At 36.9% G+C, this 13,731-nt stretch overlaps 1 protein-coding gene across 10 annotated transcripts in view; it reads left to right on the top strand.

Annotated features, from left to right (window-relative positions):
* The window catches only part of per (period circadian regulator), a 47,106-nt gene that overhangs the window by 6,729 nt on the left and 26,646 nt on the right, over window positions 1–13,731 (top strand). For 5 of the 10 annotated variants that reach the window (XM_089729657.1, XM_089729540.1, XM_089729621.1 and 2 more), the window contains exons 5-11: window positions 6,452–6,546; window positions 6,746–6,823; window positions 7,869–8,000; window positions 8,136–8,211; window positions 9,775–9,978; window positions 11,328–11,556; window positions 12,527–12,638. In XM_089729657.1, the coding sequence (XP_089585783.1) occupies window positions 6,452–6,546; window positions 6,746–6,823; window positions 7,869–8,000; window positions 8,136–8,211; window positions 9,775–9,978; window positions 11,328–11,556; window positions 12,527–12,638 (926 nt within the window). Of the gene's footprint in view, window positions 1–520; window positions 6,547–6,745; window positions 6,824–7,868; window positions 8,001–8,135; window positions 8,212–9,774; window positions 9,979–11,327; window positions 11,557–12,526; window positions 12,639–13,731 lie in introns of those variants that run through there. The other 5 variants (XM_089729712.1, XM_089729684.1, XM_089729596.1 and 2 more) reach the window with 3 other exon arrangements.

Genomic DNA, 13,731 nt, shown 5'->3' with positions numbered 1-13,731 from the left:
TACAGAAATAAAGTTATCAGCAACATGCTTCGTCAAAAAGTACAATACTTACTTTCAGCTGCAAGCGTCGTCATAATATATTATATGTTCACAAGTTACAGTTTAGTGGTAGTAGTATCATTTGCATCCTCAATTTAAGAATCCTAGGTTTTCAGGTTGGGGGCTTATCTCGATTTCTGTGTTAATATCGATATTGAAGAATGTGATATTCTGATAAACATCGCGGACTGCATAATATAGTAAATTATGTTATAACGGGGGTTCTATAAAATAGAAATTCGTTTTCATTCAAAGACTAACTAGACTTTAGTAACATATTGGACAAAAGTATTTCTTTTTTGTTTGTATTAACTAATTCAATGCTCGAATAGGTTTGTCATGTTTTGTTCCCTAAAATCTATTATTGTTCATAATACAGTTCAAAGTTTAAAGACGGATTCAATCCGCTTTCATTTTGTGAAGAAAAAAAAATGATGCGAATAAAAAAAAAAGAAAAAAACATTTTTAAATTAAATTACTTTATTTTAATATAAACATTATAAACCATCGGTAGATATGTAACAATGGAAAGTGTATTTTGCGTCAACGATAAAAACGTTAAGCAATAAAACGTGAAAAGTTTTCGGGAATACAAAATTGTTTCCGTTTGTTTATATTCTTTGTTACAAAATCACAAAGGTATTAGAAACCACAAAAATGTCCTTAACAAAATACGGTCCGAAGCTGCTCAATCAAAATTCCGACTAATTAGAAAGCCGCGGTCTATACGCGTGTCTCGAACTAAACACGAGCTTGCTGAATTGCGTAAAGAAGTCGCGTCATTACCGTTTCACTGGAATTTCAACTTGTAGACAGAACGTTACTGAATAAGGAAAATAAATTGGCTCGAAAGTCACTTGAAGTTGACAATGACGCCATTCTAAATTTATTAGGGGTTAAAGTATGAAATTGTCGATTTGTACTGCGAAGTTGAAATTGGTTTTTTTTTTGTTTTCATTTATTATATTTCTTTAATCAAAATATCTACCATTATTATCTATACATTGTTGCCATCTAATAGGAAGGTTATTTATGCCGTGAGTCCGCGCGGGTAGGTACAACCGCCCTGCCTATTTCTGCCGTGAAGCAGTAATGCGTTTCGGTTTGAAGGGTGGGGTAGCCGTTGTAACTATATTCAGATCTTAGAACTTATATCTCAAAGTGGGTGGCGCATTTGCGTTGTAGATGTCCATGGGCTCTAGTAACCACTTAACACCAGGTGGGCTGTGAGCTCGTCCACCCATCTAAGCAATAAAAAAAAAACTGGTAATCTAGATTCTACAAACTGTGTGAAAGTACTGCCTCCTGAGAAGAAAACTTTTAATTACGTAGAAAATTGTCTAAATCACGAAATAAATGGTAGTCCGTTGGAGCAAGGTCTGGCGAATACGCAGGGTGACGAATGGTTTCTAATTGAAGTTCCTGTAGAGTTAAAACAGTTTCTCGTGCTATATGAGGTCTCGCGTTATCATGGAGCAATAATGGTGAGGAATGGAGGTTCAGAGTTCGGCACAGTAGACATCTGCCGTTATTGTTCGACCAGATCGGAGAAAGCTATAGTGAATAACACCATGCTGAAACCACCAAACAGCTACCATTACCTTTTTATTTTTCTGCAGATCAGTCAAATCATGAGGCACCAATTTTTAATATTTTTTATTATATTTTATTGATTTGACGCAAATGAGTCAAGATTGTTGGCAAGGTAACTTTAAACTATGCCCCTAATTCCTGGGTAGTTTGGCTCGGATCGGCTTCCACCATCTCTTTCAATACGTTGTTATTCACATGTGTGGGCGGTCTTCCACGTGGCTTGTTCTTCAAATCAAAATTTCCATCATGAAAGCGTATAAACCAAAACCGCACGGTGCGTTCATTAGCGGTCCTCTCTGCAAACGTAACACTGATATTGCGAGCTGTTTCTGCAGCGTTAGTTCCGCGTCGGAACACGTATTAAAATATCACTCGAATTTTCGAAGTATCCATCTTTCTTGTCTAAGCTGAATAAAAAAAATACAACTGAAAGTCGTTAATCGAATGTTGCACATTTTTTAAAAGAAGAACCTCATAGGTACCGTTTGAAAAAAGTTTCAATCAACAATCTCAAACCATGAGGTTCTATCTTAATTCGAAGTACCTATTACAATAAAACGTGCGCCATTTTGAGAAGGCGGCACGACATGAGAACCCTCTCATCGTGGCCGCTGGAAACTACTTAGTCTGGCCATAAATACTGGAAAAATTTAAAATTAAAAAAAAAAACTATTTCAAATAACATTTATTACTTTTACAGTGTGTTAGTTTAATACATAAATATAAAACAATTTAAAGTATAAAAAGCTTATTCGAAGTGGTCTCCATTGGCTGCAATACAGTCCTTTAAACGTTGAGGTCAGTTATCAATAGAAGCACGCACTCTTTCCATGGGAAAATTGTTCACGGCCAATCGTACGGATTGTTTTAGGGACTCCAAATTATCATGGCGTTTAGAGCAAGCCGTACTCTCTAAAACTGACCATAAATCATAATCCAGCGGATTAAGATCGGGACTAGACGATGGCCAGTCTTCATCTCTGATGAAGTCCGAAACGTTCGTTTTCAACCAAGACTGCGTAGACCGAGCTTCATGACCTGGCGCCGAGTCTTGCTGGAAGGATCATTCTTGATTATTGAACATGGTGTTGTTAAGTGGCTTCACTACCTTCTCAAGAATGGTATCTTGATACACTTGTGCCGATGTTTTGATACCTTTTTCACAAAAGTATGGCTCAGTCACTCCTTCATAGCTAATACCCCACCAAACCATCACTAAAGTCGGATAGTGCCCACGTTGCACTCTGTCGACTAATTGGGAAGCTTCCTTAGAGCTTTGAGCATAAATACGGTCATTTTGTTTGTTAAAATGTTGCTTAATTGTAAAAAATTTCTCATCCGTAAACAAAATTTTTCTATGACCTCCCTTTGCGTACCGCTTCAGTAGTTGTTTCGATTTTACCACCCTATTCTCTTTTAAATTATCAGTTAAGAAATGACCAGTACGTCTCTTATAGGCTGCAAGTCTTAAGTCATCTTTTCAAATACGCGTCATGGTTCTAGGTGCTATCTTCATCTCCCGAGATAAAATCTTTTGCTTTCGGACAGGATTTCTTCAAATTCTTTCCCTTACTGCTTTGACCACCTTTTTCGTACGAACACTACGTAGACGGCCAGATCTTTTTCTGTCACAAACAGAGGAGGTCTCATTGCACCTATTAATAGCCCGGTACACAAACATTTTACTAATACCAAGCGTATAGAGAGTTTTAAAAATTGCATTTGGCTCCATACCTACTTTGTGTAATGCAATCACAGTGATTCGGTTCTCTTTATCACCCCACTCCATTTTAATATCGCCAAATATTGTACAATGTATTGGCGCCAAAATGAGAAAACTCAATGAGTAATCATATAAAAATGTCAGATTCCAAATTCAAATGTAATATTTTGTTTATTTTTAATTGTAACAGTATTTATGGCCAGACTAAGTACATACCCGACCCAGTAGACCGAATGGTAAACCGTCGACGTCGCCCAAAGCGCGCCATTATGGATCCTCCTGATCCATTAACGGTGCTATTAGGCACCACAAGCACCGGTCACTGTCCTCGTCGAACCCGTCGCTTGCGACGAAGGGCTCGACGAGCGAATTAACCTACAGACACAGCCCACTGAGTCTCTTGCCGGATCTTCTCAGTGGGTCGCATTTCCGATCCGGTGGTAGATTCTGCGAAGCACTGTTCTTGCTAGGGTCAGTGTTAGCAACTCTCCGGTTTGAGCCCCGCGAGCTCACTTACTAGTTAAGGTTACGCTGAAATAGCCTCTCAAGGCTATCAGCTTAGGTAGGAAAATTTTTTTACAATAAAACGGCAATTTCATACTTTAACCTCTATTATTACTTTCTAAACGACATTGACGACTGATTGCTTTTGAATCGTTGATCATTGATTAATTGTTTGCTTAGAGATTTGTGTGGTCCGAAATTAAACGGGGTGTCAATAAATCGTTATTTGTTTAACTCATAAACTGTAACATATACTAACAGTTAGTTAAGAACTCATTTGCTTTGTCGCAGCTTCTATCTAATTTTCGTGACGTTAAAGTTCCGTAACAGATTGTAAGTAGTTGAATTTTCTCTTAGGTTCCGAAACGTCGGCACATTTGTAATTAAACAATTATTATCGTTACAGAGGGTACGGGAAGGTCGAGTATTTGCGACTCAGTGTTTTATTCAATATAATATTAGACATGTTATTTAGGTACATCGCTTATGAAAAGGTAATGTGATCGTGATTGTGTCAGGACTGAATGGTATGTATAATGAGATTTGAACGGTTAGTTCATAATATTAAATATGTATAATATTCCTCAATAATGATTGAATAAAAACATATGGTTCATTCATAACACATATAACTTCTCTAAAATAAATCAATTTTGAACGAATTGGAATTTCGAAATTTTAAAACCTATTTTGTTTAAACAGCCAATTAACGTTGTTCTTAGCTCGTCCGACTGTTGATGTGATATTAATGAATAAACTGTTGTTTTTGATAAGCTTATGATAGTTTTATCCGTAAGAAGGTTGTTTCAAAATTAATTATAATCGAATATTTCCATAGGACACAATAATTTATAGTTTCCTTAATATTTAAATAAAAACCCTGTAATATTTTAGAATTGCATTCGTTTCAATATCGGCTTTTGAAAGTGATATAAATGACAATGGACGGTTACGAACCTATTACACGTCAACTTAGTAGGAACATCGAACAACCAAGCCCCGGACATTTATATGCTGGTTTTACATAAGAATACTGTCGTCAAGGACACTCAAAACTGTCCTTTATTTGTAGGAAATTGAAAGAGAGTCGAAAAATCAATCCCAGCCGACCGAAGTGACCATTGTGCATATAGCACAGGTCCCGAGGACCTTCAGACGATCTTGACTATGAGTCAAACTTCAGATGTAGCTAAGATATCCGCACGTTGATATTCAACTTTGATACTTCGAGGTGAAAATCTTGTAAATCTTTGTCACACGGCTGACGGCCACAAATTTTTGACTTGTTTCGTGATCACCGTCCCAATCGATAAAGGCTTTGCACTGCAAAAGTTTATGGGGTCTCTTTTTTGCGTTTCCCAAGGATTCTGTTTCGAAATGAGAGTCACTATTGCCTGCACTTCCTACGCAGACTAAATAAAGAGAGTAAGGGAAGGTATCAAATAAAGCTGCCGAGGAGTACTGTTTGCTAGAATAACCTTGCGTCAGGATAACGTGACTGCACATCTAATCGAAGCTGTGGTGCCATACGTGATGAACATATAACTCGGTCTGTTCTTACCCTACCGTCGGCTTAAGAAGCAACCCAGAGGCAATCCATTTTGAAACAATAGCGAGATCTCTAGAAGCTTTTTCCAAAACCAATTCGTACGCTAGTGAACTGATGGTCTAAGTGACATTATTGAAATATAAAGAAAATTATAATATCTAAAAAATATGTTTCAAGCCGATTATTATTAATTTTGAATCACCCTGTGTATGAAAGTATGGGGTTCTGTTTAGTTTTTAGAGGATTTTCTGACGTCTGAATGATTTGAAAGCTATTACACTTTATGATCCGACTCGATGTATTTTAGAAGAAGAAAAATAATATTTCTACAAATAGGGAGCCCCAGAGCTTTACCCATATTATTTATTTTAATTCTGAAGGTATTATTATAAATATTGTCCGGATTAAAAAGCAGTCCATATCACTCTCACTGTTCAGCATATATAAATAATCTATCTCATTTCAAAAAGTAGTGTAGTGTGTAGTGTAGTGTGAATCAGTATTGAAAATACTTACCTTGAAAACCAACTCCACGATAGAGATGCTCTGTCTCTGGCTACTAATTCTATTTAAAATAAATTTCATCTTATTTAAATCGATCATTGTCGGATCTCATATCATAAACGAATACAGATAAGAATACAATAATTCAAATGACCATTAGGTAGTCATTTAACATGGACAATGTCAAATGATCACTAGGTAGTCATTGTCATGCTAAGCTATTGATCTTGTTCTGTTTTCATATTTCAAAACACCCTAATTGTAATTTTCATTTTTATCGAAAATTAATGTAATAAATAAATAGGTCATAGAGTTTCATATTATTATAGTAAAACGTGTGTTGTATAAAAATTAATAAAACTAATAAAATTATATCGATAAAAAAAATTAGAAGTTTAGTACATATCTATAATATTTGTTATTGTTAGACGGTATGCCTTAGGGGTGTTGTGTAGACAATGTTGATGTTAGAATACATGATTGATGGTTACCGCATCGGTTCATGTTTATCTCCCTTTTTTTATGTTTCCGCTGTGCAGTTACGAGCGCACCCTCTCCAGCGCATGTACAGGTCGAGAAGGGACCTGAGAATATGGATATAGCTTCAACAGACACTGAAGGCGACAAGGTAGAGGTAAGTTGACGATATAATAATATAATACGTCCATCGATGCGAATGTTCTAATGAGGAATTAGAAAATATTCCGACTACAAAATCAACAATTGCACACATCATCTTCATCTTGTGTCATTTAATTTTGTAAATGATGAATTAATTTTGTAATGTAAAATACTTTGAACTACTAAAGCTAGTGGCTTATTTTCTTACGCAGGTTTTATCGTCTGACCTGCAACCGCCGAACTCTACTGTCGATGTAGTTACGAGTCGTTCGAATCTAATCTGTTACACTGTAAGCAACCGATTTGTTTTTGTTTTTGTTTTTTCTTCTTCAAATTTACATCTAAACTGTGTATTTTTAAGATCTATAATATTATTTAAGGAAAGCGTAACTTTATAATGATCACAAAGTAATTAATTGCTTTAGCTCTGAACAAACTCTCAATAAATATATGCTTGCAATGTATAGTGGACAAAAGTAAATGGCTAGTATCGGCTCGTGTAGCACAGGCTTAATGCGACCTGTACAGTTTCTCGTCGGATCTTCTCAGTGGGTCGCGTTTTTGATCCCGTGGTAGATTCTGCGTAGCACTGCTCTTGCTAGGGCCAGTGTCAGCAACACCTCCTTGCTTGAGCCCCGAGAGCTCACCTACACTCTAGGCTAACGCCGATGTAGCTTCTCAAGGCTATCAACATAGGTACAAAAAAAGCGACCTATAGTCATTTTGTGTTACGATATTTTCAAAGAATCGTAAAACCAACGAAGAAGCGTTCAAAACTAAACAAAGTTTTTGTTAATTTATTATATTTTATTCTAACGTAGTAGTTCAGAAGGTGTATAATTGAGACCTTATATTTCTAAAGTCGATGTCGGCATTCACCTTGTAATGCCTTTGGGCTCCATTAAACTATAGGGCTTGTACACATAACTGCGAATTCGCAACACACATAACCGCAACACGAATTGCTGAAAAGCGATTTCGTGCGGCAAGGATTTTCCTTTTCACAATTGACTTTCAATTCCACAAACCTTTAACATCGCAGGGATGCGCGATGCGAATCAATTCGCAAGTTCTTGCGGTGCGTCGTGGGAGCTCGTACATTTTTACGATGCGACGTCGCATCAAAGTTTTGTGTACAAGCCCTTACACCAGATGGGCCGATATCGTTCAGTCACACAGACAGTCACAGTGTCTGGAAGTCAATCGGATTCTGTTTAATTTTAATAGTTTATCATTAATAATGACTGCATGACCGCAACTTTTTTTAATTCTCGTTTTTAAATTATTGTATTAAAAAGATTATTGTTTCAATACTAATACTTTAATGAAATACAGGATGGGTTTTCATGCGTTATATCGATGCACGATGGAATCGTAATGTACACGACATCATCGCTAACGGCCACACTCGGTTTCCCGAAGGACATGTGGATCGGGAGGTCATTTATCGATTTCGTTCATCCAAGGGTGAGTTTAAAATTTAATTAAAACTTTTCGAATAAATGCTACGTATCCTTTGTCGAAGAGTTTTAGACAAAACATATTTTTTTATATTAATTTAATTCGCTTTTACCTAATATAATAACGAAACTATATTTACAGGACCGTAACACGTTCGCGTCACAGATAACAAGTGGTTTGGCCGTCCCGAAAACTGCAAACGGTACGCAAGAAAAAGGTAAAATCCTTATTAACGTTTATATCGGTCGTGCCGATGTTTGAGTTATGCGATTGCATGCTCCCTCCCGATCGCCGAGTTCGGATCGCTGTGCCAACGTAACATAGAGCTTCTCCATGTTCAATAACGAATGGATGTGTCTTTACATTCGAACACTATTCGATTCTTTATGGATCAACACTATGAATTATTTAAATTTCGAATTATTATGACACATCGTTTTTTTTTTTTTTTTAACTGTATCTGTGTGTACCGTGCTTCGTGTATGTAATCGTAAGTATTTTTGCGGTTTATTTAAAAATTAAACCTGTTCCAACGATATCTATTTGTTGCCCTCAAAGTTTTTGTCGTGTTTTATTTATTATTATAATATATTTTAATACAGTTGGAAAAATACATTATTACTCTTGATATCGTTTCCATGATTACGATTGTTCGGCCTATATTATGTACATTTAGTATTGGGTTTTTAGTTAAAGGTAACAAAAGTATGATCGATTAATTAATTGGCACCTGGATTAAAGTGGTGAAGGTGAAGTAACGAGCTTGTACTAAAAAAAAGAAAAGTACTTTTAGTAATTTTTATTTTATTAAATCATAGATATATATACTAAAAACTGCGGTGACCGACAGCATCATTATCGTATATGTATAAAGTTTTTTTTATAGTTATCTTACTACACTACTTCTTGAGTTTGTTGCCATTGTTAATCAATTGAAAAAAAAAATAGGATTGCGTTTTTAGAGGACAACATTTTAGTTTTTTGATGTGTAGGGGGTTTAGTATAAGCTTAAGTTCAGGGTTTTGGGCTGTATCTCGTAAACTAACAACCCTACAGAAAATTTAAAACGAATTTTCTGTAGGGTTGCTTTTTGATCTAGGGTTGCCACAAACTTCAACTTAAACTTACACTAAACCTCCCTACACATAAAAAAATTAAATTGCGTCCTCTAAAAACGCACGCTAAAGCCCAAACAATTTAACATTTCAATGGACCAAGTATGTTTTTTAATTATCTTGGTATTTGCCTGCGTATTGATACGAGCTTGACTGGTATGAGTTGGATCGAGACTCGCGCCTGAAAGTATTTTTCCTCTGAAGTTTAATTTAACTGTGAATTATTTTATGTTGTTTTTAAATTTTAGCTTCATAAGAATTAATCATTTCATTATTAGCTTTTTATGTTAGATTTCAATACATGTTACTTTTCAATCATTGTTATTAGATAGAAACTATAATAACTTTATTTGTATAGGACTATAAGAATTAATTTAAGCGAATTATTATACGGGCTGGGGCTAAATATTAATTATAATCACAAACACAAAAAGGGTGAAGGACAAATGTTCACGATTGACTTCCACGGATAAGGAATAACATCGTGTATAAAAATCAAACCCGCAAAATTATAATTTGCGTAATTACCGGTGGTAGGACCTGTTGTGAGTCCGCCCGGGTAGGTAGGTACCAACACCCTGCCTATTTCTGCCGTGAAGCTGTAATGCGTTTCGATAAATGTTTCGAAAAGCTTTCTTGAATATGAATTATTTCTTTCCGCGCAGTTCAATCGCCGGGTAATTCTGGATCGACTATGGTGTGTCGGATAAGACGTTACAGAGGTCTGAGCACGGGGTTCGGAGTTAAGGAAAGAGTGGTCACGTTTATGCCGTTCCTTTTGAAATTCACGTTCAAGAACATAAGCGATGAAGAGGGAAATGTCATCTACCTCGTCATACAGGCCACTCCATTTTTTTCAGCGTTCAAAAGTTAGTGATAACCTTTTTTTTCTTTTTTCTTTTTGTTTGTATTATAAGAAAATTGAGTGCGTTCAAAAAGCGAGCAAATAGCGATTTGTACTAATAAAAATAAAAATAAAACTTTAAGTAATGTCTGACTGTAACCTTGATAGTGTAACACGGATGGCAGCGGCTTGGCTCTGCCCCTGGCATTGCTGAAGTCCATGGGCGAAGGTAACTACTCACAATCAGGTGGGCCGCATGCTCGTCTGCCTACAAGGGCAATAAAAGTAAAAATGATTTAAGGATTCACGGGAGGATCGGCAGCTGCGTTTTCTGAGTATTTTACCAGCGCACTGTGATCGTCAACCGGCGTTTACTGGTCGCAGGGTCAGTGATATGACAAATGAATTTAGATCTTCTTGCGTCAATAGTTAGGGTTGGAATTCGATCGGTAGGCGAATGAATATTCATATAATAAATAAGTACTGCTCGCACTTACTTAATTCCCATACAAATATTTTCGATATTATTAGACGAATTTTTTTTTTTAATATTCATTTTTACAATAGTCAATTCACGACTTTGTTCCGCTTAAGTTAAAGTTGATTATCCAATACTAAAAAATATCTGAAATCATTTCAAATCAAATCATTCAAATCAAATCATCAAATCATTCAAATTGAACCATATTCTTTCTAATGTCAAGGCATAAAAATAAAAAAAAACGATCAAATTCAATTTTATATTTTCGCGTTAACGAATTTAAAGTTCGTTTTCGCTTGGCATGTAGAACCCGTACGGCCTAGTCGCGAAGCGGTCATTTATTCCGATTTATAATAAATAGTGGGACGGCCATTATACATGGCTAGAACTACGATCTCATGCCTAAAGGCATGTGACGTCATTAACGCTCTGACGTCGGCGAGCTCCGGTAATCGCCTAACAGCAGGCTGGCCGTGAGCTCTTTCACCCTCAAGAGCAATAAAAAAAAAACTCAAGAGACAATTAGTATCTATTCAGGTAATGCTCGAATCAAGCCGATTTATTTGGACAGATGTCATTATCAGATTTTTTACCTTATAAGTATCAATCAGCCTGTGTCGTTTTTTTAAATTATTATCCGTTAATTCTTAGGGTTGCCAATCGAACAGAAAACGAACTCGCTCTGTTAATACCGTATCTATTTGAGTTCTTGCCTCTTAATTGGACTTGTTTTATCGATACCGTGGTGTGTTGCGTAACATCACTATCGCATCGCGCAATACTTATAACGTCGTTCAGTGGGCGACAATAGTCTAGGGACGCATTCAGTGTTCCATTTAAAATAGTTTCGTATTAGTGTTCATAATCATGTTAGTATTATTTTATTCTTCTAGCGCCGTTTGAGTTATTACCAAAAGTTAATCCTTTCGTGATGCGTCACTCCGCGAATGGTAATCTCGAGTATTTAGACCCAGAATCTGTACCTTATCTCGGATATTTACCTCAAGATGTCCAAGACAAGGACGCATTACAACTATATCATCCGGAAGATTTGGAATACCTCCAGCAAGTATACGAGGTGATCGTTAAGGATGGTGGCGTGCCGCGTTCCAAAACTTACAGGTAAATAAAAGAAACACAACACCGGTGTTATTAATAATTAAAGTATAAGTTCTAAATGTGATCAATGGTTAATGTAATTAGTCAGTGGTCGGTTAATTAGTTAGTATTATTTGATCAATGGGCATTGGCTTTCTTTTTTTATTTCTTTCATTGTAATAAAACCGTTTCGAAGAACGGATAGGCTAGATAGTTACAGAAAAAACGTTTTTTTTTTATGAAATTTTTATCATTTACTAGCTGACCCGGCAGACTTTGCCTCAATCGATAAATAAAAAACCTAAACTTTTGTATAAACAAACTTAAAACAAACAAAAGGTATCTGTCCGACGGGGGACACATCAAAAGAAAAACAAAATTGTTAATTTTATTTATTTCCGAGCATTTTCACATTTATCTACCTTTTAAACTTTCTCTGGACTTCCACAAATAATTCAAGACCAAAATTAGACAAATCGGTCCAGCCGTTCTTGAGTTTTAGCGAGACTAACGAATAGCAACTCATTTATAGATTACTAATATTTTTAGTTAAATATGACCTTTGTTTGAAATGTCGTCGTGATTGGTTTTAAGATACTCTATATTTTATTTACCCTGTGGATGATTCAAATGATAGTCATGTTATAAAATTATTGAAAACCTCCTATGACTTCAATAATTTAAATCTACAACATGAAGGTAGTGATGATTCAAACACTGTTAACCCTTTGAGCGCGAATCGTCGATATTTGGATTCTCTATTAATGCGTTCCAAGTACGGAGCGTCGGAATACCGACCATTTGCGCAGTATGAATATAGGTATTAAGTATTGACCTGTACAGAGGACAGACGTGTCTCTTAGTGTGCACATGTATTACGTTTTTAATAAACTAATAACATTTATAAATATCCATTTAAATTTATTTTAAAAATAAATAAATAAAACATTGTGTCGAATACATAAACAAATTCACTTCGGAAATACAATTTCAGAATGATGACACAAAACGGTGATTACATAAAAATCGAAACCGAATGGTCTTCGTTTATTAATCCTTGGTCGAAGAAGCTGGAATTCGTCATCGGGAAACATCACATCATCGAAGTGAGTGTCCGCCGTCGATCAATAGCTTCCTCATCATCATCATCATCATAATGATCAGGCCACAAGAGTCCATTGCCGGATATGGGTCCCTCCCTTGCGCCCACTCTTTGGCTCTCCTAATCCATTTCTGGCCGGCCACTCTTCCAAGGACCAAGTCATTACTCCACCTGGCGAAGGTCGTACCACATTACGTTTGCCGATACATTTCTATTGAGCTACGTCGATGAATACTTCTCAATCAAATAATCTTAGTCCAGATTCTATTCTTCAGAAAAGCCCCGAGCACGGGTCATTCCATAGTTTCCCAAGCGACTTTGAGCTCACGGACAAGCCGTACCGTAAGTGTTCACGTCTCTGCTCCATAAGTCATAACCGGTAGGAAATATTGGTTGCAAACTTTCGTTTTCAGACAATGTGGAATGGGCGACGAAAATACAACTTACATTGCCCAACGCTGCCCAGCTCAGCTGGATCTTCCTCTTAGCTCCCCTCTCCAAGTTTTTTTTACCCAACTGCAACGTCTGCTCGTAAGATATACATTCTTCAAGAGGATAGCCCTTTACGACGACTGGACCCGGACTTATGATTATTGAACATAATTTGAGTTTTATTAATGTTCATCGGGAGTCCAATTCGGTGTGAACAGTCTGCTAAGCCGTTTATCATCTGCTACTATTCCACCATAAGGACTGTGTCATCTGCAAACGGCAAATGTGAGATGTATTGGCCCTTAATATTTATTCTTCTCAGTCGCATGCACTCTTGGCAGAGTGGTCGTGGTCATCACTTCGGGTGGTGGTTATCACTTCGGGTGGTGGTTCGCTTCACCAGACGTCGCCATTCCTCGCGTACCGCGGCCCTTCTTGTATACTCGTTAACGGGACCGCTTAGAGCTGCCTTTATTTGGTCGGTCCATCGTAACGGTGACCTGCCGCGGGGTCTTGTACCCGCTATCATGCCCTGCACCACAAGGCGCTCAACTGAGTCGTTATCCCGCCGCGACACATGCCCGAAGAAAGTGAGAATGCGACCCTGAACGATGGAGGATAGTCGCTGCTTGATGCCAAGTTTGATGACAAGATGTAGAATTGAC

The sequence above is a fragment of the Bombyx mandarina genome, chromosome 01, assembly GCF_030267445.1.
Source record: "Bombyx mandarina strain Sakado chromosome 01, ASM3026744v2".
Lineage (NCBI taxonomy): Eukaryota > Metazoa > Arthropoda > Insecta > Lepidoptera > Bombycidae > Bombyx > Bombyx mandarina.
This window is presented reverse-complemented; position numbering and strand designations above follow the sequence as displayed.